The sequence below is a fragment of the Saccopteryx bilineata genome, chromosome 1 (genome assembly GCF_036850765.1).
Source record: "Saccopteryx bilineata isolate mSacBil1 chromosome 1, mSacBil1_pri_phased_curated, whole genome shotgun sequence".
Lineage (NCBI taxonomy): Eukaryota > Metazoa > Chordata > Mammalia > Chiroptera > Emballonuridae > Saccopteryx > Saccopteryx bilineata.
In genome coordinates this window covers 160369343-160396984 of record NC_089490.1, presented here as the reverse complement: position 1 = coordinate 160396984, position 27642 = coordinate 160369343, and the positions used below count along the sequence as shown (strand labels likewise).

At 39.9% G+C, this 27642-nt stretch overlaps 1 protein-coding gene across 2 annotated transcripts in view; it reads left to right on the top strand.

Moving 5' to 3' along the window:
- KIF13B (kinesin family member 13B) overlaps positions 1 to 27642 on the top strand; it is a 244088-nt gene that overhangs the window by 135589 nt on the left and 80857 nt on the right. For both annotated transcript variants that reach the window (XM_066278635.1, XM_066278644.1), the window contains 10 exons: positions 3379 to 3465; positions 6031 to 6221; positions 6981 to 7191; positions 8089 to 8251; positions 11475 to 11621; positions 13252 to 13401; positions 13899 to 14027; positions 21202 to 21372; positions 23096 to 23253; positions 24387 to 24519. In XM_066278635.1, the coding sequence (XP_066134732.1) occupies positions 3379 to 3465; positions 6031 to 6221; positions 6981 to 7191; positions 8089 to 8251; positions 11475 to 11621; positions 13252 to 13401; positions 13899 to 14027; positions 21202 to 21372; positions 23096 to 23253; positions 24387 to 24519 (1540 nt within the window). The remainder of the gene's footprint in view (positions 1 to 3378; positions 3466 to 6030; positions 6222 to 6980; positions 7192 to 8088; positions 8252 to 11474; positions 11622 to 13251; positions 13402 to 13898; positions 14028 to 21201; positions 21373 to 23095; positions 23254 to 24386; positions 24520 to 27642) is intronic.

Below are 27642 nucleotides of genomic sequence, written 5' to 3'. Positions count from 1 at the left end.
ACAATACATTTGGCCTAGTTACCAAGTCCTTTATATTAACTTTTTAATATCTCTTAAATCCATTCCTTCCTTTCTATGCCTACTACTGCAGCCTTATTTAAATAAGAACCCTCATCAGATCTTGACTAGAACCCCTGCCAGTACCCTAATCTTCCTGGTCTGCACACCATACAGCCAGATGGCTCTCCACTATTTCTGATGCAGAATTCCTTACATCCTTCCTATTTTTCTCATATTCCTCTGCTGTTTCTTTAGCCAGCTAACTCCTATCTGAGATTCAGGGTTAACTCTGTCGTTATCTACTTTGGAGAATTCCCTGTTTGGTCTTACTTAAGGGCCCTTACCATGAATTCCCAGCGTATGTTATGCTTCCCATTACATTAACTGTATTGTATTTGTATGGGCTCATCTCTATTACCCCATTGGACTGTGAGCTTCTTGAGGACAAGGACCTTTTTTTTCATTCTCTATTCTTCTTATTTAATATAAGACTAGTATATAAGTGTTCAGTGAATAATGAATGAATGAAGAGGTATAACATTAATTAAATGTCAGTATGTTTCCTTGAGCTATAAAACTGTTACTACCCTGTTATATAACTCTCTATAACTTATAGGTAGTTGACTTAACGTTGATCTTCTGAATGTTGATCCATTTCATATGATATAAAAAATCATTCATATCATCACTAATTTCATCTTTCAAGTCTACACATTGGGAAGCTATCGAGCTTTTGGAGGACACAAGTGAGAAAGGACAAGGACGAGAAAGAGCAGAAGCCTTCCTGGCACTGCCTCCCAGCTCGGGCAGGCTGTGTTCCTGTTATGTAATCTCACAGAGCACCACCTCAGGCCAGGTTACTCCGAGGCTGTGATAAAGCAAGACGGAGCAGACCGCATAATACTGTTTTAGCATAAAGACTAAAGTCACTATGCCACACACAATACCAAACACTGGCTCTTGGCTGATGTGAGGGACTCCTTCACTCATTACGACTGGATCCTCATTCTAGTCTTCCCTCAGTAGATAGGATTTGTTTAGTACCCCACTGTTGAATTTCTTCTGCTTTCTGCCAGCATCCAATATATAGAGAACCCCCACTACCTTAGACCCTCTCCCAAATCATCCATAAAGCCCAAATCCTGCAGCAGGTCCTTCTCGGACCTGCGCCCTGACACCCAGGCTTCCTGTGGCGTGTCTTTTCCCTCTGCACAAGTGACAAACCGGCTTGTTCACCTACAGGGATGTTCAACCCCTGCTCTTTGCTTGGAGGATATTGACACAAGTTTTCCAAAACTTATTTTCACTTGGAAGCTTGAAATTTGCAGTTGGCAACAAGTACTGTTATTTTCCTCCAAATGACAGACTGGCTTTGTTTATTTTCAAAAAAATTTCTGCAAAAGGCCACTTTGTGTATGTCTTTGACTCAAGATGGTCATCCTACTTCATATGCATTAACACAGTGATTTTTGTGTACTTCTCATTTTTGTCACCTGAAACGTTTAAAAAGTTGTGTACTCAAGGGTCAAGATTTAATACAAGTTATAATTTTTATTGCTTCCTCAAGGACATTCACAAACAAAACATTGTTTTAAATTGTGAGTGTGTGGCGTTGAATGATCCAGGGAAACGAGTAACGTTTGGCGCCACTGCCTTGATTTGTGCTGAAACACCGGCAGGGTTTTTTCTTTATTTTCCTGTACCAACAGTGTTTCTCATTGCCAGTACGGATGTCAACACAGGGGACGGGGCAGGTTCCCTGGGACCACACACAGAATGTACACTGAGAACTGTACTCATGCTTTTATTTACTAATCATGGCTTAACTGCTGTTGCTTTTTAAAATAAGCCTACCTATGTGTTTGCCTTTAATTAAAATCTTCATGGTTTTTCAGTAATCTGTCATAAAGGCTAAAATCTGCTGATTTTAGTAGGTCCCCTCTTGACGTAACTATATTTTTTGAGCTTGCATTTTGAGTAATCAGACTATAGGAGTATAAAGACCAATTGCATGGTGTTTAAAAAATCCACTGTGTAAGAGACAAAGAGTAAGATTTTGTGTATATGTGTATATATAAAAAATAACTAGCAAGTATAATGCCAAGGAGGTGCTTTAGGAACGTAAAGAAACTAAGGTACTACAGGCCAGAGTGACGAGCAGCCTTTTCATAGGAATTGTAAACCAAACAGGTCTTTGTAAGCTGAGTAAGATATAGGGCGACAGGTGGAATGGGAACCCTACTGCAGTTTATAGGACTGCTGTACACCTGGCTTTGGAGGAGGAGTCAGTGCACAGAACATAAAGGGTTTTTTTGTTGTTGTTGTTTTTTCCTGGAATTGAGAGTTCACTAGAAGAAGAAAAGGAGGGGATAAAGAGGGCTTCCTTTTGTTAGAGCTTAAAGAAACTAAGTTTCTAATTTTAATGTCAAATTAAAGAATTGACCTTTATATCTAAGCAAACAAGTTTTTCAGCAGGAAAGAGGCATGACAGTGGTGGTATTCCAGGAATATCAATTTTATAGTAGTATACATAATTATCTGTTTATTTCCTGCCCTCTCCAAACTCTTCATTTAATATCCTTTTACTCACCATTTCTTCTGTTGGACTCCATTGTCAAGAGAAGCAGTCAGGTGGACCTGACAAATCTGTGTATTGATAGGATATGGACATTTGTCTATGCTATGGTCAGTTGAAGAATTGAACATTAGTCTCAATTTTTTCCCCCATTGATTTTTGAGAGAGTGAGAGAGAGAGAAAGAGAGAGAGAGAGAAGCATCAATTTGTTGCTCCACTTAATTGTGCACTCACTTATTGCTTCCCATACATGCCCTGACTGGGGCTTGAACTAGTGACTTCGGGGCTGAGTTGATGCCCTCCAGGATCGAACCAGTGATCCCAGGATGGAGCTGGCAACCTTGGGATTGAGCCCCAACTTGGCACTCTGGGATGATGCCCTATGTGTTGGCCAGGGCCAGTCTCATTTTTTTATAACTAATCTGTATATAATATTTCTGGAGTCCAGTTGGTTGACTGGCTCTTTGTATCTGTGAGATTGCACATACTTGTTTTAGTTGTAATGTAAACAGCCACCATCTTTTTCTTAATTGGTTGTAGGTGGTTCTCTACTTACTCTTTAGTATGTTGCGTACAAATTTAGAACTTTGGAAAACAGAGGATAAATATTATATTTAGTACCGTAAGCATTTTAGGTAAATTAGCAAAGAAGTAGATATAAATAACAAATCACCAAGATTTGTTGGGCTTTATTTGGGGAAATTATTTTGTTTTTCCTAGTAACCAGATCTCTGTGGTACTGGAAAATTAAAGGAGAAAACGTGAAAATCATTGTTTACATGTTTGACCTCTTCACCCCACAGAACATTTGTAAATGGTTCTTCTGTATCCAGTCCTATACAGCTACACCATGGGGACAGGATATTGTGGGGAAACAACCACTTCTTCAGGTACGACATTATTCATGGCTCTTAAAGAAGGAAATTGTTGAACACTATACTCTGAAATACAAGAATATATATTGAAAAGTAAGAATAACTCCATAGGCTCTGGCCAGTTGGCTCAGTGGTAGAGCATTGGCCTGGCATGCAGGAGTCCCAGGTTCGATTCCCGGCCACAGGAGAAGCAACCATCTGCTTCTCCACCCCTCCCCCTCGCCTTCCTCTCTGTCTCTCTCTTCCCCTCCCGCAGCCAAGGCTCCATTGGAGCAAAGTTGGCCCAGGTGCTGAGGATGGCTCTGTGGCCTCTGCCTCAGGCGCTAGAATGGCTCTGGTTGCAACAGAGCAGATGGGCAGAGCATCGCCCCCTGGTGGGCATGCCAGGTGGATCCTGTTCGGGCACATGCAGGAGTCTGTCTGTCTGCCTCCCCGTTTCCAACTTCAGAAAAATACAAAAAAAAAAAAAAAAAAAAAAAAAAAAGAATAACTCCATAAATAGCATATATTTTTAGTGGATCTATATATTTATTTACTATATATAAATTTATATACTACATACAGGATTTAGCAAAAGTATGTTTACAGTTGTTCTTATGAAAAATTATACAATAATTGTGTTACATGTGTTCATAATTGTAAACCTACTTTTACTCCACCCTGTATATGTGTGTTTTCACTATGTGGTTTGGGCCCAAGGGACATCTGAACAATATACTCAGGGAAAATACTGAGTTCACTTACAAGTTTGTTTTTTTATTTTTCAGTGGAAGGTGATTGTTTTGCACTCTGGTATAAAACTTCATTAATTTTTTTTCTGACATGCTTATCTTTTTATTTGTTCTTTTTTTTAATAGGAAAAGTAGTGGTTTTAGCTTTCTTATTCATAAAATAAGGTTTTAGTTGCAAGTCACGGCAAACTTAACTCATAACTTAACAGATAATTTATTTCTTTGACAAAGCAAGAAATCCAAAGGAAGATTGTTGTTGGCATTGGCTAAGGCCCTCAAAAAATGTTATGGCAGAAGTCTTGTCATTACCTTGGCATTTCCCAGGGCCTAAAGATGGCCACACCACTGTAGAAGTCTTCTGCTAGGCCCAGCAACCTTCCACTTAGGTCTTGTTTGCTGGAATTTGCCCCTTAGCTGAGAGGAAGGCTGAGAAAGAGTCAGACCTGGGACCACACACACTGTTGGGTGTGTGTTGGTAAGGAGGATGAGCTGGATATTGTATAAAATTAAAATCCCAGTCTGCTTCTCTTTCTGTCACTGGCCACTGTGCTCCATATATCAAACTGACTTCTCTTGTAGTTCATGGAGATCCTTTGTTTGTATGTCAGATGATATTTCAATTATTGAAGAAAGGTTAGAAGGGTATAGAGTGTGTGGAAAATATATATATTTTTTCTTCTTGTACTAAATCAAGTGTAAATAGCTTGGCTTAGAATTCAAAGCCTTTAGGGCCTGGCCAGTGGCTCAGTGGATAGAGGGTTGGCCCGGCATATGGACATCCTGGGTTTGATTCCCAGTCAGGGTACACAGGAGAAGTGACCATCTGCTTCTCCCCCTACTTCTCTCCGTCTTTCCCTCCCAAAGCCAGTGGCTTAATTGGTTCGAGCATGGCCCTGGGTGCTGGAACACATCAGGCTCAAATACATTTAGCTCCTGAGGCTGTTTGGAGCACATCAGCCTCAGGAGCTAAAAATAGCTCAGTACTTGAGCATTGGCCCTAGATGGGGTTGCCAGGTAGATCCTGGTCAGGGCACATGCAGAAGTCTGCCTCTCTATCTCCCCTCCTCTCACCTGAAAAATAAATAAATGAATAAATAAACAAAAATTAAAAAAGAATTGAAAGGCCCTGGCTGGTTGGCTCAGCGGTAGAGCGTCGGCCTAGCGTGCGGAGGACCCGGGTTCGATTCCCGGCCAGGGCACATAGGAGAAGTGCCCATTTGCTTCTCCACCCCTCCGCTGCGCTTTCCTCTCTGTCTCTCTCTTCCCCTCCCGCAGCCAAGGCTCCATTGGAGCAAAGATGGCCCGGGCGCTGGGGATGGCTCTGTGGCCTCTGCCTCAGGCGCTAGAGTGGCTCTGGTCGCAGCATGGCGACGCCCAGGATGGGCAGAGCATCGCCCCCTGGTGGGCAGAGCATCGCCCCTGGTGGGCGTGCCGGGTGGATCCCGGTCGGGCGCATGCGGGAGTCTGTCTGACTGTCTCTCCCTGTTTCCAGCTTCAGAAAAATGCAAAAAAAAAAAAAAAAAAAAAAAAAAAAAGAATTGAAAGCCTTCATAGTTTGGGTTAAGTTGATCCTTTCAGCATTACCCTCTCACAACTCTGCTGTACAAACTTTGGGCATCCCCATGTTGTTTCATTCATGACTTCTAGCTGTGACAGTCACGTAGTCTGTGTCAGACTCTCTGTTCTAATTATTTGCATGTGTGTGTGTTCTCTTTCTGCTACTGGAATACAAACTGAGTACAGCCATTGTCTTATATTTACATGGCATCCCCTTGGCATCTAGCAAGTGCAAGTATTTAATGAACTAAATGAATGTTTATATCTTTATTTAAAAATAATTTTCCTCCAGATTGAATTTGCCTAAAAAGAAAAAGAAAGCAAACCGAGAGGACGAGGAACAAGATACGTCCCTGAAGAATGACACCAGCTCTGAGCAGCTAGATATAGATGGAGACTCCTCCAGCGAGGTGTCCAGTGAAATCAACTTCAACTACGAGTATGCACAGATGGAAGTTACCATGAAGGCTCTGAGTAGTAATGGTGAGCAGATCTGCTGTGCATTTAAGAATCTTTTAAAATTAACTTTATACTTAAATATAGTTGGTATACAATCTTAAATAGGTTATAGTTTCAGGTGCACTATCTAGTGATTTGACATTTTTATACTTTACAGTGTGATCACCCTACTGATTCTAATAACCATCTATCACCAAGTAAACTTAACACGATATTGTTGACTGTGTTCCCCTTCCTATTTTCACTAATTCCCCTTCTTTCTGCTAACCATCTCTTTGGTATCTGTTTCTTTTAAAATTGGTGGAGAGGTAAAAATGTTTATGTCTGAGATGCTTTAAAGGTTAACAAAATAAAGAATTCTTTAGTTTGTTTTCTTTGTGTCTTTTGTGTCTTTGGCTTTAATTGATTGTACTTATAAAATCATGCGTTCTTTCTGCCTTGATATACAAATCACTGCATACTCTGTCCTCACTGATAGAATGTCTCAGGTTTGGGACTTGATTACACTGGTGTATTAGCATAGCAGATTTCTGAAGCGTTAACCACATCTTGGGTTATGTGGAACATATAATAGACTCGTTTTTTCTGTATGGGAAATAAGTTTGGTATATGTCTGACAGAACCTGTAAGTAATTGGGAGTACTGATTACTAAGTTTATTCTCTCTTTAAAATCTTATTTTTATTAGGGTGACAAACAACAGTATAGACTAACATTGGAAGTATATTGTGCTGTATCATTTACCTTTTGTTCATTGTTTACCTTATTACCAAACTGCGTTTAGATCCCATGCAGTCCATCTTGAGCAGCCTGGAACAGCAGCATGAGGAGGAGAAGCGATCAGCGTTGGAGCGCCAGAGGCTCATGTACGAGCACGAGCTGGAGCAGCTGCGGAGGCGGCTGTCTCCCGAGAAGCAGAACTGGCGCAGCGGGGACAGGTTTTCCTTCCACTCCCCCAGCGCTCAGCAGCGACTGAGACAGTGGGCTGAAGAGAGGTAGGTGGTGCCTGGGCCTTGATCACATGCACAGCATGTGCTCTTCACCTCTGACCCACGAGGCAGGATACAGAATGGAAAATCTAGATATTACTGTAGAAAGAATTATAGTAAAGAAAGTGGTACAGCTAAGAACCACTTGACTTTATTTTATTTTTTAAATGGAACTTGTTTATTTGTATTAACTTATTTAAAGCTGCCATGTTAGGTGCTGCCTTCTTTTTAGTTTGTATGGCTTTTGGATTTGAATAAACAACTACTTATACTTAGAAGTTATACTCTATTGTTGTATTGTACTTTAGGTTCTGAAGCTTGGGTAGATGCTTTTTAAAAAAAAGAAAAAAAAGAAAGGTGGTTGTCTGGACTGATTAGCACAGGTAGGTAAAGCATGGTGCTGATGAGATCAGGTTGCAAGTGGGAGCTATGTGCCAGCTAATTAGCATCGCACTAAACTGTCTTATTCAAGGTTACAGACTGTATACTCCACTAACCTCTCGCTGTTCAAAGTTTGGTCTGCAGACAGGCTGTGTCTCTGTCACCTGGAGATTCTTGGGAATATGGCATTTCAGGCCCCACCCCACACCTACTGGGTCAGAATCTTCAGTTTATCAAGATCCCACATTGATATGTATACAGAGTCAAGTTCAAAGCACGGCCCTACCTGAGGGCCTGTTTGTTTCAGGAGCGTAGGCCAGTGATTGTAATGTAGTCCAGAGAGAGCGTGTGCATGGGTCAGTGTTGGTGATGTGTTTCCTGTGTGTGAAGGACAGTGGCAAAGCTTGGTTGGCAGTTTGGCATTAACATGTCATGTCCTGTATAATAATTCTGATGTGCTGCTTGGTGGGTATCTCCCCCACCTCCATTTATTTGTTTGTTTTGTTTTGTTTTGTTTTAAAGAGAAGCAACACTGAATAACAGCTTGATGAGGCTGAGGGAACAAATTGTTAAAGCCAATCTGTTGGTGAGAGAAGCTAATTACATTGCAGAAGAACTGGATAAAAGAACAGAATATAAAGTAACCCTACAGATTCTGGCCTCTAGCCTCGATGCCAACCGGAAGGTGAGGTTGCCATTAATAAAAAAAACAGATCATTGGCTAAAGCTGCTTTATATTTCACCAGTGTTTATTTAAGCACCAGTGGATTTGGCCTCATCCCCATCTATACTTTACATGATCTAGATCTTTTTATACTTGCCCTCCTCTTTGGAGTAGAATTTACTTCCTTTTAATTCTCTGCCTTTTTCATTTATGTCCATTATATACTAGAAATATCCTCTCCAGTCCCCCACCCAAACCTACCAGTTTATTTCACTCAACTTTTCTTCAAATCTGTTTAAATTACGTCTGAGAAGTCTTCTCTGATGTGTTTTCCCACAGTGTTTTCTCCCCTTTATTCTGTTACCATTTTAGAACACACACACCCCCAACTGCCAAGTTAGGTTTTTTATTTTCCTTAAAGGGATGATATTTTCTGCATGCTAATAGATTGCTCTAAAAAATTGTTCATCAGTTATTTCATGTATGTATTCAAGATTGCAAATCTCTTTTCTGTATGTGATGTAATAAGCTTAATAAAATGTAGAGTGAAAGTCTCATCAAAATCATCTATCTTTGCCATTCAGTAACAACTCTTTCTTATTTAGGTTCTTTTCTAGTCCTTCATCAGGTTCGTACATGAGTTTTGATAAATTAGGCAGAAGTTTGTGTTCAGATAAATGTTTGAGAGTTCACGTGGTTTGTTTCTCTTATAGTATTTGACACAGCAAAGCTTGAACGAGGCCTTCTTGGCTGTCCTAACTTGACAGCGAGGACTGCCTCTTTTTCTTGGGGCATCACAGCATCAAGGTCAATGTTTTGCAGAGAGTATATGTTTGGCAAATGTGATTCCTAATGTTTTTAGGAATAAAGGCATTATGAATCATTGCTTTTTAGAGAATTGTCTTTTAATATATATTCTGTGTCTAGTTTAAAAGATTTTACTCAGTTACTACTTTATTTTGCTTATTGGTATTTGTAAGTGAAATTCACAGATAAAACATATTAGAGGAAAGCCAGTCATGGTCAAAAGGTACAGGGCTCAGCTTCTTCTAGAAGACTGAGAAGAGCAAGGTCTTTTTCCATCTTGTAATGTTTGACTTGAAAAAACAGAACTGTGGATATTTTTCCCCCATTACACATGACTTGACAGTCATGTGTATCCTGGCTTGAGCTTTGTTGGAAGGAGCAGCCCTACCTTGGGGACCCAGTTCAACACCTAGAAGTGACTCAAGTCGCTTTGGGCATCTCTCTCCTCCCAGACACCTGACTGTGTTTGTGGGGGCTATTTTTTGTGCTTTTGTTTTTGTTTTTTGTTGGTAGAGATGACACACATTGCTGAAGTTGAAGCAGTCCTTATTAACAGATGGCTACCAAGCCCCTCTATTACTGGTTTATTATATTAGTATTTTCAGATTTCAGTTACAGAGAGGAGCTGGACAAAGGAGTATTTCTGAAGGACATAGTCTCACTCAGGGTGTGTCTTACACACTTTTATCCCGCAAACCTTTTTTTTCTTTTTTTTGATGCTTGACTATTCTTATTTCAGTAATGTCCTATCTGTGATGTGAATGCTGTTTTTTATATTCTTACTCCTGGCTTTGTACTCACCTCTGTCTGGTAGTCTTTGGCAAGGGCCGACATTTCTCCTTCCCCCACCTCAATCCCTGGTACAGTTATTTACAGGAGGACCATGTCATGTTACTGCAGCATATTGCTCATTGCCATATAGTCCAGCTCTGCTGTTGTCCCCCGAATGCTGCATCCACAGATCGCTAATGAAGTTTTTGTAATGATTCCCGAGCTGGTTGAATACAAGGTAAAAGGGCCTTTACTGGCCCTGGCCGGTTGGCTCAGCGGTAGAGCGTTGGCCTGGCGTGCGGGGGACCCGGCCAGGGCACATAGGAGAAGCGCCCATTTGCTTCTCCCCCCCTCCCCCCCTCCTTCCTCTCTGTCTCTCTCTTCCCCTCCTGCAGCCAAGGCTCCATTGGAGCAAAGATGGCCCGGGCGCTGGGGATGGCTCCTTGGTCTCTCTGCCCCAGGCGCTAGAGTAGCTCTGGTGGCAGAGCGACACCCCAGAGGGGCAGAGCATCGCCCCCTGGTGGGCAGAGCATCGCCCCTGGTGGGCGTGCCGGGTGGATCCCGGTCGGGCGCATGTGGGAGTCTGTCTGACTGTCTCTCCCCGTTTCCAGCTTCAGAAAAATACAAAAAAAAAAAAAAAGGGCCTTTACTGTAGGTGAGAGAATGGTGATTTTTGACCTTCACAATTCTAAAATCTTTGTCTCATCATGTAGATTCTGTTATTTTTTTTGGGGGGGACAATTATAAACAAGATGTTAAGCATCATTGATATGTTGCACAATTCTATGAAGTTCTAAGTAGAAATATCAGAACAGGGATAAATTTATCCAGTAAATCTAAATTGATTAGATAGCTGAAAAAAAAATACATCTTTTTCTGGGAGGGATACATGAGCATTTTTATTTTCTACTTTGTGGTTTTAAATTTTTAAATATTTTTCTATATTAAAAACACATTGCTTTTTTTTAAGCTGGGAAAATTCAATGAATGCTCTTTTTTAAAATTTTCAGGTGAAGTTCACATAACATAAATTTAACCATTTTAGAGTGAACAGTTCAGTGGCAGTTAGTATATTCACAATACTGTGCAACTAGCATCTTTCCCAAGTTCTGTACTGTTTCAGTTTTCAATTCAAACTATGGATATTTAGAAATTGTTATCATTTGTTGCCTCCAAATGGGTAAGTAGAATACTTTTTAGTTTACTCTTAAAAAGTTTTGTGTTTTGTACCATATTAGGATGCCACCCATTCAGAAAAATTTAACTGGCAGGTAAGAGATAGTTTCTTAACCACACATCCAAGGAAACCTTCCCCTGCCTTACAATTCTTAGGACTCTCTCTCTACCCACTGATGCTCTCTACTCATGATGGCCTGAAAATTTTTTTTTTTTTACTTCCCATTGAACATAGTCTTGTCTTTTGTGTTTAAAATTTAAATTTATATCTAACCATAATGAAAATTTATATTAATATAATGCACTTGGGCATAAAGGTGTTATATTAGGCTTGTGAGATTTCTGGGAAGCTTTGCAGTGAACAGAGTGAAGAGTGATAGCAGTTCTAGTTTGCGCTGATGGTATTTGATTGGCAGGTATAGAATGTTCAGGATGCCTTCCACCATGGATGTCTTTGTGTTTCACGTAGTCATTTCCACTGTCTCTGCAGCGGGGCTGTCTTCTTAGTGAACCTGCAATCCAGGTGAGAAGAAAAGGAAAAGGAAAGCAGATTTGGTCTTTGGAGAAACTAGACAACAGATTGTTGGACATGAGAGACCTTTATCAGGAGTGGAAGGAGTGTGAAGAGGATACCCCAGTAAGTTATCTCAGAAAACTTACTTAACTGGTACAGAAGGAACCAAGCATTTCGGAATTAGCCTATCCATTGTAGGGGAGACTTGTTCATATTTTCTGTTTCTAGGATATTTATTTTAATCTTCTAAGTTGTTTAGCTAATCAATAGTTTTAATGACCTAATTTCCGGGGATTTTTTTTTCCTTTCCCTCATTTTGTATTCTTTGTATTTCTAGTAGAATTTTCTATATTCTATTCTTACTTCTGTTGGAGTTACATGTTTTTCCTGTACTGGATTGTAAATTTATTCATTGGGAATTTATTTAGAGACCATGCCTATTAACCCTTTGAGTAGTGATTTCTTTTCATACTCACTGACCCCCGGGAGATGAGTTTTTTTTTTCAAAAAATGAAATTAGTTCGAGTTACAGTTTTATTATCTTAGAATCATGTTTGTTTGATAACCAATTTATAGAAACAAGAAGAGCATACATGTGCTTTTTTAAATGTTGCCTTACACATTTTTAAAATAAATTGTTCTCTGGATGGTCAGGAGGCACGAGGACATACATGATGTTCATACTACTCAAAGGGTTAACATTCTCCTCATTTTTTAGCACATTTAGCTCTGTAGTTCATGAGCCTATAATATCTATTTTGTTAATTGAACATCAGTGATACCACAATATTTGTACTATTAAGAGCATATTCTGAAGGTGTTTTCATCCTTAAGCAGCTGCCATACATCTGTACTCTGGTACTCTCTCCTCAGATGGTAGGTTTCCTCATTTAGGTCAGCTTTGTACTTGCACATATTTAAAATAGAAAGATGCATTATGTATATTTTTACATATTTTCAGTACTCTAATGTCCTCATAGAGTTAATTCCTTAGCCTCTTGTTTTAAAAAAATGTTAATTTTTCCAGGCTGTCATCAATGAAAATGAATTCTTACAGTTAGATAACTTTTTCTATAAAAATATATTTTTGTTTTCTTCTATATTCCTCCCCTATTTCAGCATACAAATAAAACAACATTAATAACAAATATGAAAAACCAAACCACTCTCCTGTAAGGATGTTGCCTCTCAGTGGCAACATCTCTCGTGTTCCAGTAGGAATAGGTAGAATAGATATGAAAGAAAATGAAGAGTTCTCTTAGAAACTCTACTTCTTTTCCTAGTCAATGTATGTTTCTATGTTTTTGTGGCAAGATTTCCAAAGGAGAAGAAATGATAAAAGTAATGGCATTCATGGGGATGTAAAGTACAGCATAAGGAATATAGTCAATAATACTGTAATAACTATGTGTGGTGTCAGATGGGCACTAGATTAATTGGAATGATCACTTTGTAAAGTATTTAACCACTATGTTATACAACTGAAACTATAGTATCATATATCAACTGTAATTGAAAAAAATAAAATTTTAAAAATTAAAAAGAGTGGCATTATTTGGATCATTCTCTCATGGGTAAAGGATGCTTGCTGACTATTTATTCTAAAACAGATGGGGGAAGGGGGAAAAGTAGGAAATAAAGTGCTATACTTTAGTTAAGTTTTAATGACTTTGTTAGAGTGCATCAAAAAGTGATAGGTTGAATTTATTTTAATCGATTTTTATGGAGTTTTATGTTCTGAATCTCTTTAAAGGTAATACGGTCTTACTTCAAGCGTGCTGATCCATTCTATGATGAGCAGGAAAATTACAGTCTCATTGGGGTGGCTAATGTCTTCCTCGAGTCCCTCTTCTACGATGTGAAGTTGCAGTATGCTATTCCAGTTGTCAACCAGAAAGGAGAGGTTAGTTTTCTCTTCATACTTTGTATCCTGCAGAGAACAGTTCAAGAAACAGCATGCTGGCCTGACCTGTGGTGGCGCAGTGGATAGAGCATCAACCTGGAATGCTGAGATTGCAGGTTCAAAACCCTGCTTCCTGGTCAAGGCACATACGAGAAGCAATCAATAAACAGCTAAAGTGAAGCAACTAGCAACTATGATTTGATACTTCTCATCCCCCATCTCCTTCACGCTGTATCAAATCAAAAGAAGCAGCAGGGTGTTGCTAATATATTGTTGTTACTATTTTTCATCAATAATAACAAGTAGTGGTTGTGTGTGTTATTAATACCTGTGTTTTCATACTGCTTTATGGTGATTATTCCAAGTACTTTGGGGGAAAGTAACAGGCAGAACCTAGGCTTCTAAATTCTCATATACCATTAACCTAACCACTTGATTCTAAAACAGAAGAAAGAACAAAATCTGGAAAAGAATCTGCTTTCCCCTCGTCATTACAGGTGGCAGGTCGGCTGCACGTGGAGGTGATGCGGATCAGTGGTGACCTTGTGGAGAGGATCGCTGGAGGAGATGATGCCGCAGATACCTCCTTTGATAAGGAAATCCCTGAGAATAAACTTACGTGCATGGTAAGTCCCAGGTCATTCACAAGCAGTAGAACTGTGGTTGATTTTGAAGATTGTAAGTATTAGATGATAAATTTTGTGTTCTTTGTCAAGTTTTGAAAATAGCTATTCCTAAATAAATCTTGAGTATTTAGTCTTTCATCATATGTTCTGATGCGCTGGGGAGCCAGGTCCTTTCACTGCTTTTGTCTGCGAAGCCTGAGTTAAGTTACCGCTTTCCTCTGGGCCATTCTGCTCCAGATTGTATGGATTTGTGTTTATTGGAACTTCTTCAGAGAGAAGCCCAGTTTTTCACACGCCTTTCCTTTTCCTCTCGAGCCTCTCGATTCCTGCTGTCGCTGAAGGTACTGTTCCTAAGCTCCTGCCGTAAGGCGCTCTCCCCTACTGCCTTTGCTAATTCTGTCATCCCGCCCCCGATTCCAGGCCCTCTTCTCTCCGCTCTTCCCATCGTGCCATTCGTGAACTGTGTCAACTGTATGTCTCAGACATTGTGCCAGGCCCTGGGAACATAAAGACAAACAAGACAGTTCCTGCTCTCAAGGAGCGGTCTGTGTAGTGCAGGTGTGTGGGTAAGGAGGACACACACGTGCCCAGTGTCATGTAACCCTGGTGCCCTGAGAGAAGTACACAGGATGCGCTGGGACTCAGAGGAGTGGTGATTGATTAATTCTGATAGTAAAGTCTGAGGAACAGTTCTGGAAAAATGAGATTCAGAATGAACTTGTAGGAGAGTGGATTATGTAAAACTCTCACTCTGGAAGTGCTCTGGTATTTTCACAGGAAATTGCTAGGTGGATTTTAGGTAGCTCTTCACATTCCTGACTTCTGCTCAGTCAGCAGAGATGGTGCCACTGCAGTCACTCATGATAGTGAATAAAAATCCCCTCATACGTTTCCAAACACACTCCAATGGGCAGCATGCCATTGGTTGAGAATCACATAGGAACCAGTTAAGATTTTTAGGATGAGAAGTCAGCCAGGGGCACAGGAACAGTGCATGTGTGAGGAGACCCATAGAACGTGGAGCAGAGGACACCTAAACTGAACTCTGACTTCATAATCCATCCTAGGGCCAGTCCTGTGTCTCAGCAAACATTTTTAAAATGGAAGTTGGTGTTGAAAGAACTAAGTAGGCAATTAATAAGAATTTAAAAATAAATACTTCAAGCCTGACCAGGCGGTGGCTCAGTGGATAGAGCGTCAGACTGGGATGCGGAAGACCCAGGTTCGAGACCCCGAGGTTGCCAGTTTGAGCGCGGGCTCATCTGGCTTGAGCAAAAAGCTCCCCAGCTTGGATGCAAGGTCGCTGGCTCGAGCAAGGGGTTACTCGGTCTGCTGAAGGCCCACAGTCAAGGCACATATGAGAAAGCAATCAATGAACAACTAAGGTGTCGCAATGTGCAATGAAAAACTAATAATTGGTGCTTCTCATCTCTCCGTTCCTGTCTCTCTGTCCCTGTCTATCCTTCTCTCTGTCTCTGTAAAAAAAATAAATAAATAAATAAATAAATAAATACTTCAAGATTAAAAAAAAGAACTAAGTAGGTATTAGCACCAAGGTATGTTAAAAGCTGGGCTACTTTCTGTAGGTATTTGCATGTATTAAGAAGGCCTCAGAGGTTTAAGTCAATTCTCATTGTCAGTGTGAGGGGGGAAAATTCCTAACTCACTGAAAAGTTAATCTTGATTGTATTGTACTTAATTTCAGAACATGTCCTTTAAGGTTACAGGAATATCAGAGATGGAGATATAGGCTTGATGACTCCATATGGCCCATTTTAAAGGTGATGGACTAGTCAGTGCAACTGTCTGAAAGATCAGCTGTGTGAGTTTGCTGTTAGTAAAGTAACATACAAGGATATTCTCTCACTTGGGAAATTTATCTTTATTACTGAAAATAAAGTATATCCTGGCCAACGAGCTTTTTAAAAAAATAAAGTTTAGAAAATCTTACCATTTTTTTGAATGGAAGATATCAAACATATAAAAGTAGTGAGAAAAGTATTATTGATCCCCACTCATCCTCCCTTGTTCCATTTATACACCCACGCCACTTCTGTGCTGACCTCTTCCCTTGGATTATTTTAAAGCAGCCCAGACATCCTATGTCATCTATAAAGAGTTTAGTATATCTGAAAGAAGAGTATTTAAAAAGAGCCAACAAAACCATAATATCATAATAAAAAATACATACCTTCTTAAATATCATGAAATATCCAGTCAGTTTCTTTGATTACCTTAGTTGATGTGTCTCTGACATCTTTTAATTTTTAGGCTCTGTCACTTGTGCATGTTCTCGCTCCTTCTCTGTCTGCTCTCTCTCATTATTTCTTACCCTACAGTTTATTTAGTATAGAAAATAGGTTAGTGTCTTATATTTTCTCATAGCCTGTATTTTACTGATTGGTATTGGTACTGGTGGTATTTAACATGTTAAGATGTATTTTCCATAAATTGCTAGTTAGATATACAGGTGATGTATGCAGGAGGGGAGTGGTGAGGATACTTTATAGGTAGTGGTGTTATTCTCCCACTAGAAGGCACATTATGTCTGGTTCTCTTTTGAGGTTGTTAACAATCATTGGTATTTATTACCTAGATGGTTCATTAAAAGAATGAGGCTATAATTCTACCTTTGCTTCAGTTATTAGTTGGAATTCTTCTATAGAGAGAACCTTTCTATTATCAACTACTTTGCTATTCAGAGATAGTTTGTGTAGGAGAGGCAGGGTAAATATTCCGTTCTCCCCCATTATTTGTAATTTTCAAAATAATGAATTGGTTTACCTACTAATATCCAGAAGCAGTCAAGGAGATTTTTTTGGTTTTAGTTTTAATATTATTATGAACCGTTGGTTCTAACATATTTTATGTGTTTGGATCCATTGAATTTATTGCCTATGTTGAGGTTCAGATGATCCCATCTTTGGCCTGTGGGCCCTCTGCTGTTGGTTCTTTTTTTTAAAATTTATTTATTTTTTACAGACAGTGATGAGTCAGAGAGAGGGATAGACAGGGATGGAGAGAGATGAGAAGCATCAATCATTAGTTTTTCATTGTGCATTGCAACACCTTAATCGTTCATTGATTGCTTTCTCATATATGTGCCTTGACCGCAGGCCTTCAGCAGACTGAGTAACCCCTTGCTCGAGCCAGTGACCTTGGGTCCAAGCTGGTGGGCTCTTGCTCAAACCAGATGAGCCTGCGCTCAAGCTGGCAACCTCAGGGTCTCGAACCTGGGTCCTCCGCATCCCAGTCCGATGCTCTACCCACTGTGCCACCGCCTGGTAGGGCCTTCCGTTGGTTCTTGAGTCCTTTGACACAACACTAACCCTCACAGACTCTGCTAGCTTTCTTGCATTCTGATACAGTGGATATTCTGGTCTCTTCCTGTACATATCCAGTCATTTCTCCAAGGAACCTGATTCCTTTTAGTGGAAAGTGGTTTTTAGAGACCATATTTTGAGCATGACAGTAAACAATATTGGTAGGTAAAAAAAAGAAAACCAGTCTGGGGACACTTAAGATATCATACATGAATGATTAGTGTCACCAACTCATAAAAGAAGTCAGGATTTATTTTTCTGGAATGAAAAGAAGTTGGCACATATTAACATATTGGTATTTTCAATTACATTAAATACAGTTAGTGCAGTTTAAAATTCCAAACAGCATCAATGTCTTCTGTCGTTCCTGCGCTCTGGTATCTTGAGCAGTGGCAAGCTGAATGAAGTCTGTTGTATTCTGACCCCTTGTGGTGATTTTTGGTTTCTGTAGGCAAAAACAAAAACAACAAAACAAAAAAACCTGTGTCCTCGATACCAAGATATTCGTCATTCTTGTTATTCTTCATTGCTGGCAGTCTCATTCCTGAGAAATTATCTGTAGGGAAGAGTTCAGTATGTGAAATATTATCTTCTTATTTACTTCACTCTTAAAATAGAGGTTGAATTCCTCAATCACGTGATGTATGTATTTAATAGTCTATCCACTCAAAGGTCAATAGAGTTTTTTTATTCATTTCATTTCATTCGTAATGATCAGTCCTCACACCAGTATCATTAGGTGGCTATGGAAAAAAACTAAGCCTAAGGAAACTAAGATGTTAAGTAATTTGCTCAAAAAACAGAAGCTAATAAGTGGCAGAAATTTTTATCTAGATCTATGTCTTCCAAAATCTTTTAATCTTCCCAAATACCACATTGCCTCACCTTAAAGAATATAGTAACCACATTTAACAAGTGAAAAAATGAGTTTTTAAAATTTAACAAAAGCCTGACCTGTGGTGGCGCCGCGGATAAAGCATCGACCTGGAATGCTGAGGTCGCCGGTTCAAAACCCTGGGCTTGCCTGGTTAAGGCACATATGGGAGTTGATGCTTCCTGCTCCTCCCTTCTCTCTCTCTCTCTCTCTCTCTCTCTCTCTCTCTCTCTCCCCCCCCCCTAAAATGAATAAATAAAGTCTTTAAAAAAAATAAAATTTAACAAAAAATGAATTGCTGAATACAGATTGCTGTATTTTGTTTGGGAATAAAATATGTTGTTAGTTAATCCATCTTTCATAACCTGTCAAGGAGTTGCTGTCTAGATGTATCAAACACTAGTTGCCATCACAGGAAAAATTGGGTAATAACAGTTCCCCTTCATTGTTTACCCATTATGGACCTGGTATAGAAGTCATTTGCTTTGTGAGATTTTCTGTGTCATTGTTAAAGCTTCCTGAAATGTTAAGACTATTTGTAGTTGCTGAACTACATCAACTTCTGCTGCATATTCAAATCTATGTTTGTTAAATGTATTTACTGGGGCTAGAGTGCATCCTACAACATGCAAGCTAGTAACCAGGTGAAGTATAAATAAATGATCAATGCTCAGTCATATGAAAGGTGGCCTATTCAATTATAAAAATCAGAATTTAGGTTAGCTTAATTAATTTGAGGGTTCAGTTGCCCTCATAATTGGAGGAGTTTTAGAATACAGTGTGTCCGTAAAGTCATGGTACACTTTTGACCGGTCACAGGAGAGCAACAAAAGACGATAGAAATGTGAAATCTGCACCAAATAAAAGGAAAACCCTCCCAGTTTCTGTAGGATGATGTGGCAGCATGTGCACATGCACAGATGATGACGTAATACCGTGTAAACTGCGGAGCAGCCCACGGCTATGCCAGTCGAGATGTGGATGGTACAGAGGAAAGTTCAGTGTGTTCTGTGGTTCGCTAAATTTAAATCTGTGACCAAAGTGCAAAGTGATTATCGGTGCATTTATAACGAAGCGCCACCACATAGGAATAACATTACTCAGTGGGATAAGCAGTTGAAGGAAACCGGCAGTTTGGTGGAGAAACCCTGTTCTGGTAGGCCCTCAGTCAGTGACGAGTCGATAGAGGCTATACAGGATAGCTCCCTAAGGAGCCCTAAAAAATCTGTGCGTGAGGCCCTGGCCAGTTGGCTCAGTGGTAGAGCGTCGGCCTGGCATGCAGGAGTCCTGGTTCAATTCCCAGCCAGGGCACACAGGAGAGGCGCCCATCTGCTTCTCCACCCCTCCTCCTCTCCTTCCTCTCTGTCTCTCTCTTCCCCTCCTGCAGCCAAGGCTCCATTGGAGCAAAGTTGGCCTGGGTGCTGAGGATGGCTCCTTGGCCTCTACCTCAGGTGCTAGAATGGCTCTGGTTGCGGCAGAGCAATGCCCCAGATGGGCAGATCATCGCCCCCTGGTGGGCATGCTGGGTGGGTCCTGGTCAGCCGCATGCGGGAGTCTATCTGACTGCTTCCCCATTTCCAACTTCAGAAAAATACAAAAAAAAAAATCTGTGCATGAGCCCACATCAGACTGCACTGAATAGGTATGAAACTGGGAGAATTTTCCTTTTATTTGGTGCAGATTTCACATTTCTATCGTCTTTTGTTGCTTTCCTGTGACCGGTCAAAAGTGCACCATGACTTTACGAACACACTGTATTATAACTTATCACAAAAACTTCAGCTTAAAAAAATCAATTTGACGCTATCTGTCAAAAGAAATGTTTAGAATATTTGCTTTAAAATCTGTTATGAAAAGAATCTGTTATGGACATTTTGGGGGAGCATCTGAGTCTGATTGGACACATACTGTAATTGCATGTTATCACAGAACCCTACACGCCTGCAGTCAGGGCCCGTTTCCTCTGATGTGCCTCCCTCCTGGCTGCACAGAGAAGGCATTCAGGAAGTACTGGTGCAGAGACTGGTCAGTGTTTACCATCCTTAGTCTCTGCTGTTCACCACTCCAAATCTCTAAGGTGTACATTCTTGATGCCTTTAAATTTTTTCTCCAAATGCTCGGGTAGTATGAAATAGTCTACTTGAGAACCTTGTTTCATTTTATACTTTAAGATATCAGCCTGATTAGGTGATGGCACAGTGCATATAGTGTCGGCCTGGGATGCTGAGGGCCCAGGTTCAAAACCCCAAGGTTGCTGGCCTGAGTGTGGAGTCACTGGCTTGAGTGTGGGATCATAGACATGACCCCATGATCGCTGGCTTGAGCCTTAAGGTCACTGGCTTGAACCCAAGGTCTCTGGTTTGAGCAGGGGGTCACTGACTCAGCTGGAGCCCCCTGGTCAAGATGCATATGAGAAAGCAATCAATAAGATTCAGCAACTGTAAGTTGATGCTTCTCATTTCTCTCCGTTCCTCTCTGTCTGTTCTTTCTCTGTGTCTCTCAAAAAAAAAATAAAAATCAATATTGTTTGTCCCTTTCTGAATAGTTACTGATTATTGGCACATACACTGATTTTGTTCTTCATTCATCTTTCTTAACAATCTTGTTTTCTTATGAAGTAGCTATTAACCAAAGTTGTATTATTGAATGGTGTTGATGTCTGAGAACTTTCTTTTTCTGAGTTTATTATTATTACAGGATGATGATGATGATGATAACTTAAGTGTTTTTCATCAGCCTATAAGTGCTTTAAAACATCCTCCTTTATAGTCAAGGTTGTTACCCTAAGTCATCCTCTCACTAGGTAATGACTATTATCACCATTTCACGGAGGCAGAAATACAGCCCCAGAGTGAATAGGATTTGGTCAGCATAAACCAATGGTGACACAGTCACAATTGGAATTCATATCTCTGACTCAAAGTATTTCTTGGAACTTTCTGAGTTAAAAACTAATAGGCCCTCTCTTTTCCTTCAGGTTAAAATACTCCAAGCCACTGGATTGCCACAGCACCTGTGCCACTTTGTGTTCTGCAAATACAGCTTCTGGGATCAGCAGGAGCCAGTAATTGTTGCACCAGAAGTGGATACATCATCATCTCCTGTCAGCAAGGAACCTCAGTGCATGGTTGTCTTTGATCATTGCAAGGTGAGTGTGTTTTCCAGACCTGGGCGGCATTTAATTACTCAGGTCAAAACAAAGCCATAAAATGAGCCTCATTTTGTTGACTAATTTGGTATTGCCATGTGACTTGGATCAGAGTATTTTAGAGTGGGGCTGTAGTAAAAATCTGAAGTGTTATCCATGCATTATATTTCTTAAGCTTCCACAGTGTTACATGCCAATTATCTCAGTAATGCTGGGGGGAAACAAACTAAAGTGTCAATGCATTTAACTCCTTTGCAATCAAAAGTTAACTTTTGTGTGAATACACACACATACACCCCCACACTCACACACTCACATATGTGTATATATGTGTACATATGTGTGCTCTTCTCCAAAAGGAATCTATGTTTTGTATTAGATTATTGGGGAAATTGTCATCTGAAAGGGTAAGTAACTAGTGTTTTAGAGAAAGTGAAGACAGAAAAGAGACAAGAACTAACTTTATTGAGCACCAAGTGCTCTGCTGGGCACTGTATGTTGTTCTCTCATTTGCTCCTGACCACAGTTGTGTTTGATGATGGTGCTTTTTCTCAGCAGGAGAAGCCGCTTCACACAGGCCAGTCGGCCCGTGGCTAGTGGCCAGCAGGGCCAGGACGGTCAGCTTTTAGATTCCTTTTTTCTGCTGTGGCACAGTTTATCTCTCCCATTTATTTTTAAGAGAGAAGTCTCTTTCTAATCTTTTTAACACATAGAAATACCTGTAGTGTGTTAAAGCTCAAGAGAGAAAGAGATGGAGATTCTATTACTTTTAAAAATAAACTGTTTCACCCTGGCTGGATAGCTCAATTAGAGCTTTGTCCCAACAGACCAAGGTTGTGGGTTCAATATCTGGTCAGGGCACGTACAAGAGTTAACCAATGAATGCATAAATAGATTTGTTCATCAGTGTTTTTCTCTTTCTCCTTTGTCTCTCATCAATAAATTAAAAAAAACAACAACTGTGCTAGGACTTAATCCTAACTATTGCAAAATGCTGTCATGAATCTATCTTGTGAAGATTGACAGGTTGGGAGAATTTTTAAAAATTAAGTGGTTATTTTTATTTTGTACTTACAATCATTTTTTATTTCCTTTCTCTCCTATTATTCGAGATAGCTTCCTAAAAACTGGGAAAAACTTTTTCTAACACACTGCTGCCTTATTGCATATAATAACTTTTATATCAAGACATCATAAATCATTGTTTTAATTATTAACATAATTGTTTATACTTTTAAAAGTAGCTTCCAAAGTATTGTTAAGAAAATATAATAGAATGCTGGTCTTTCACAATAGATTTTCAAGGTGAAACATTTTATATAAAATTAGAGTTACAGTTTATTTATTTTAGAGAGAGAGAGAGATAGAGGAATGGAGAGAGAGAAACAGAAACACTGATCTGCTGTTCCACTTATTCATTTATTCATTGCTTGATTCTTGTATGTACCTTGATTGGGGATTGAACCTGGAACCTTGGCCTATTGGGATGATGTTCTAATCTACTGAGCTACCTGGCCAGGGCAAGTTATAGTTATTTTTAAAGTCTAATAACTTTAGACCATGTGAGCATTCATTATGCATGTTGTATAACAACAGTTATGTTCTATAACTAAAACATTCTTTTCTATTTCTCCTCCATGATGAAGAAAGTATATGATGTTGGGTATAAGTAAGCATAAGGATACCAGAAATTGTTTCCTGTTCTGTGATTATTTTCTTTTAGGAATTTTCTGTTAACATCACTGAAGACTTTCTTGAGCACCTTTCAGAAGGGGCATTGGCAATTGAAATATATGGCCATAAGATGACCGATCCTCGGAAAAACCCAGCCCTGTGGGATTTGGGGATTATCCAAGCAAAAACACGAAGCCTTCGGGACAGGTGAATTTTATATATCCATCTGATTTCATTTGCCATTTTTATAAATTGCTAGAGATTAATACTGCCATTTACAAAGGTGGTCCTTTCCTGAGCATTATCACTGTTCCAGGAATAGATAATGATGTTTTCAGGGTAGGAATAGCACAGTTAAACTTCTTTAGAGGAATGAACTTTGAAGAGTGATAGAAGAAAGTTAAATATACGAGTAGTGAAGAATAAAGAGTGAAATAAATTTTAGGGGAATAGATGGCTTACCATTATGAATTACCTCTAATTAATCAGCTTTAAAAAAATTATCCATTGATTTGAGAGAGAGAAGAAGGGGGGAGAGAGAGAGAGAGAGAGAGAGAGAGAGAGAAGCATCAACTTATTGTTCCATTTAGTTGTGTACTCATTGCTTGCTTCTTGTACATGCCCTAACCAAGGATCGAACCTGTGACCTCTTTGTACCAGAATGACGTTTTATCCACTGAGCCACTTGGTCAGGGCTACTTATTTTTCTTTAGTTCAAAGTTCTTTTCAGGTGGTATCAGTAATGGGAGGAGGCAGTCTTATTTTTTGACCAGGACTTTAAAAAGAAGAGTTAAAAGGAAATGGCTAAAAGTACATAAAGTTATACTTTTCATCATTATAAGTGAGAACCATATTTTCTCTGTTTTCCTTTAGAAGGTTTTGACAGATAGTAATTAGATGTTGAGCTTTCTTTCTGATACTCTTTTTGACTTAAGCAAAGATACTTGTGAAGTCACTGAAGCATACAGCACTACCTTTATCTCCAGCTGGTTACAGTGTTTAGATTTTTAAACAATCCCTTTGAAATAGAGTTGTAATTACCATACCTTAAGGAAATACAGGAGCCATTTCTAGTTTTGGCGCTCTACACATTCAGATAAACTCCTCTGGTAGTGAGCTATAGAAATGATATCTGAAAGTGTAGTTTTAGTTCTGATGCTGTTTGTTTAACTCTAATTATATTTGCTAATGTGTAGTTGTATATTACTCATTGAACTACAGATCATTCTATTGAGTTATTCTTGTAGGTCATTATCATTATTAATTCTCATGTAAGAGCCTAAGCTACCTGTATTAAAATAGAAATGTATGATTTTCCAAGAACTTCACCTATTTCCTAGATGGAGTGAAGTCACCAGGAAAATGGAATTCTGGGTTCAAATCTTGGAACAGAATGAGAATGGTGAATACTGCCCTGTAGAAGTAGTTTCTGCAAAGGACGTGCCTACAGGAGGAATCTTCCAACTCCGGCAGGTAACGTATTCTAACTGTTCACATTAAATTCTTTGGTATCATAAAGCTTACTATTGGATTCCTTTAGACAAATGTCAATGATAATGAAAGCTAGATTAGCCAACTCCATTTCTTGTATTAAAATCATCTCCTATTGATGTATATTTTCTTTCATTTTAAAAAATATTTCAGGCCCTGGCCAGTTAGCTCAGTGGTAGATCATTGGTCTGGTATGTGGATGTCCTGGGTTCGATTGTCAGTCAGGGCACACAGGAGAAGAAGGGTGATTCTCCACCCTCCCCCTTCTCTCTCTCTCTCTCTCTCTCTGTCTCTCTCTCTCTCTCTCTCTCTCTCTCTCTCTGTCTTTCTTCCCCTCCCACAGCCATGACTTGTTTGATTCAAGTGCCTTGGCCCAGGTGCTGAGGATGGCTCTGTGAGCTTCCACCTCAGATGCTAAAAATAGCTTGGTTGCAAACAAAACCCCAGATGGGAGTTGCCAGGTGGATCCTGGTTGGGATGCATGTGGGAGTCTGTCTCTCTATTTCCCTTCCTCTCACTTGGAAAAAGAAGAAAAAAATATATTTCTATTTATAATATTTTAAAACCAGCTTTTGTTAGCTTTAAGTAAAAAAGAGGAACTTAAAAGAACAACTTAGAATTGAATTGTACAAAATATAGCAAACATATCAAGCAGCATTATAATATTAAGTGACATGGCAGAAAGAACAAACCTCCAGGGTCTAACATGCTGGGGTGCAGCTCTGGGTCTCCCAAGGCTTAGTTGTGCATCTGTGTGCGAGTCCTGTAACCCTCAGAACCTTTTCTCAGGTGGGAAGTGGATGGAGGTGGTGATAATACCAACTTTGTGGAATTGGTGTGAAGATTAGAGATACTGTGTATGAAGCACAGTGCTTGGTCATGGGAGGTCAGAAGTGTTTTTCCCTCCTGACACCAACCAGTTCTCTGCAGACACAAAGTGGGTGTTCTACAATTCAGTTCAGTTTAGACCTTAACTGCTGGAGTTAGCTCAGACTTCACAGGTTTAGGGGCACAGACTCAGTCACAAGACTGTTCTCACTTCAGATCCCAGATACAAGTATTGGGTTTCCAGGTCCCCCCCCCCACCTTTTATTTGACTTGGCTACAAGGTTGGGGTTTCCCACAACTCTTCTCAGGTTTGATAATTTGCTAGAATGACTCACAAAACTCGGGAAAGCCTATTACATACTGTTACCAGTTTATTATAAAGGATGCAAGGCGGGAACAGCCAAATGGGAGAGCTGTGTGGACAAGGTATGGGATGAGGGGTGAGGAGCTTCTGTGACCTCTCCGGGTGTGCACCCTCCTCGCACCTAGATTTGTTCATCAACCAGGAAGCACTCTAAACTGATATTCTATGAGTTTTTATGGATGTTCTGTTTATGTAGGCATGATTCATGGCAGCATTGGCCATTGGCAACACAGTCTCCAGCCCCTCCTCCTCTCTCCTTGAGAGGGAGGCTGAAAGTTCCAGCTTCTAAACAAGGCTTGGTCTTTTGATGAGCATCCCCCCTCTTGAAGATATCTGGGGGCCTGCCAAGAGTAGCCAGATTAAAAGTTGCATCTTTTAATATGTGCCTATAACTTTTGTCACTCAGGTATATAGTTCCAAGAGTTTTAGGAACTGTCTGCCAGGAACTAAGGACAAAGACCAAGTGTTTTTGATGGTACCATGGGAGGGTTAAGTAAATGTTGCTAGGTAGACATGAATCCTGCCAGAAATCAATACAGCATTGACATGTGTGGGACCGTCACTTGACCCCAGGCAGATTGTAAGCTGGGAATTGTGCTGCCAACTAACGATGGCAGGGAGGATCTTCATAGAGTTTCTGTGGCAGGTTAGCAAATGATCTCTTTCTGCCATGCTTTACATTAATTCAACATTTAGTAAACTATAGCATCCTATAATAGTTTCCATACTTTAGAACCATAGTCAAATAATAGAACAGCCCTAGGAAATGAATGTTTAAATCATTCACAGCAAAATATGAGAAAAGGTTAAAGGAAAAACAAAGTTTGCTTAAATATTTAAGTTCCTGAATGTTTTAGTAGGAGGATGAAGATAAGTACTTATTCTCTGACGAGCAAATGAATTTTAGCAAACTCATTCATGTATAGTCAAGAAACTAAAAGCAAAAGGAAGGTAGTGTAAATTATAGCATGAAGTATGCACATAAAGTAGATTCTTAAGGGTGTGAAGAATATCTTTTTCTGAACTTCTGTTAAAACTATATATATCTTTTTTAGATGCCTTAGAAATTCATCTCCTGGGAGGCAAGACCAGATAATTTTCTATGGTTTAGTATAAATTGAACTTGAGTATTTGTTATACTTCTGACAACCTTAAAGATATGTTGGGTTTATCAGGAAAGACTTGTTGAAGGATGTGTGCAAGAATAAAGAATAAAGCTAGGAGGTTGGCATTTGGCAAGTTTAGGTAAATAGTCACATGTGGGAAGAGCTGGGAAGCAGGAACAGAAGAGGTTACAGAAGCATGTGGCAGCTAGTTCATAAAGAACCTTGGGTGGGAGGCTTATTGAATTTAATATATTTCAAAATTGGAACCTGTTATTCTTGAACAGGAAAATGGCAGAGGAAAACTGATTAGGTTAACATGAAATTGCTGGTTTTATAGTTGAGAATGGTCAAATGTCAGCAGTTACAAGAAGTCAATCTAGTAGTTTATGTCTACTGATCAAAGTTTTTTATATGGGACGTTTAGCCATTCCTGGATCTTTCCTTCCTTTTCTTCCCTCTCGTTATCTTGAATCTTCCCCAAAGTATTTGTACTTTACCTTTCACATTTGGCACACGTTTAAAATTGATCACTTTCTGACTAAGGCAAATAAAAGGTAGCTAATTGAAATGACTAAACTATTTTAGACAATTAAAATCTTTTCTGCCCTGGCCGGTTGGCTCAGCGGTAGAGCGTCGGCCTAGCGTGCGGAGGACCCGGGTTCGATTCCCGGCCAGGGCACACAGGAGAAGCGCCCATTTGCTTCTCCACCCCTCCGCCGCGCTTTCCTCTCTGTCTCTCTCTTCCCCTCCCGCAGCCGAGGCTCCATTGGAGCAAAGAAGGCCCGGGCGCTGGGGATGGCTCTGTGG